The sequence below is a fragment of the Otolemur garnettii genome, unplaced genomic scaffold, assembly GCF_000181295.1.
Source record: "Otolemur garnettii isolate 467f Iridium unplaced genomic scaffold, OtoGar3 scaffold00505, whole genome shotgun sequence".
Lineage (NCBI taxonomy): Eukaryota > Metazoa > Chordata > Mammalia > Primates > Galagidae > Otolemur > Otolemur garnettii.
This window is the reverse complement of record NW_003852900.1, coordinates 2,306-3,251: the sequence shown is the minus strand read 5'-3', so window position 1 is coordinate 3,251 and position 946 is coordinate 2,306. Positions and strand designations below refer to the sequence as shown.

The 946-nt window shown below is 62.6% G+C and overlaps 1 protein-coding gene across 1 annotated transcript in view; it reads right to left on the bottom strand.

The window, feature by feature from the left end:
* Positions 1-366, bottom strand: part of LOC100947129 (canalicular multispecific organic anion transporter 2-like) — a gene marked incomplete at its 3' end in the record, with an annotated part of 32,911 nt that extends 32,545 nt beyond the window's left edge. The window contains exon 1 of the mRNA XM_023509154.1: positions 337-366. Coding sequence (XP_023364922.1) covers positions 337-366 — 30 coding nt within the window. The remainder of the gene's footprint in view (positions 1-336) is intronic.
* Between the last annotated feature and the right edge of the window lie 580 nt (positions 367-946).

Sequence of the window (946 nt, the reverse complement as noted above, 5' to 3'; positions counted from 1 at the left end):
CAGAACAGGGCGCGGGGCAACACACCCTAGTCTGTGCAGGGACAAGGGTCAGGTAGGAACCCGCTGTTGGCAAACGTTCCTCATGCACGCGACAGAGGGGCTGGAGCAAAGCAGAAAGTGGAGGCACTCACTTTCCCACTCCCGGGGTGCCTCCCTGAGGCCAGGAGGGCGGAGTAGGACACTGCAGGGGACCTGCTGTGAGGAGGGCCAGGACGCGCACAAAAGCACCCTCCTCTGCCACCAGTGCCCCATGGCCCCCTCCTAGTCGCCCGCGCAGTTTCAGGGCCACGCTCTCCGTCCCAAGACAGTGGCTGGCCCCTGAGCCCCGCGCCTTACCCAGAACTTGGAGCCACACAGGCGGTCCATGGGGGCGAGGGGTGGCAGCAGCGAGGCAGGTAGGGGAGCGCAGCTGCTCCGGCCTGGAGCTGTGGGCTGCTGGGGAGCAGGCAGGGGAGACGCCTCCCCGCACCCTGAGCCCCGCCCTGACGTGGAGCCCTACCCCAAGGCCCTTTGGTCAGGCTCCTGCCTCTGTTTTGGCGGGTTACCACAGCGCCTCCCCAAAACTGCCGTGCTGGGAGGGACTTTGGAGCGAGGTGGAGGAGCCGTTGACACGGGGACAGCCCCTTCCAGTGGCCCCTGGACCCTGCCTCAGAGTTGCCCCTCCAGATACTGAGGCTGAGAGCCCCGGAGCAGAGTGTTTCCAAGGGGGAAACTGGAGTACACAGGCTCTCACACACACTCCCAACAACTCCGTGGGCGCCCAGCCCAATCAGGAGGACACACAGAGAGATTTAGCATTCCTCTTTTAGAGATGGATTGTGAGGTGATCAGAGTCATCTTGGGACATGGATTTCCTTATCTGTAAATGGGAAGGGCTTTTGTGCTGGACCATGAAGGCTACCTCTTCCCCACAAGTTGCCAGAGACGAATGGCAGACACCCACACA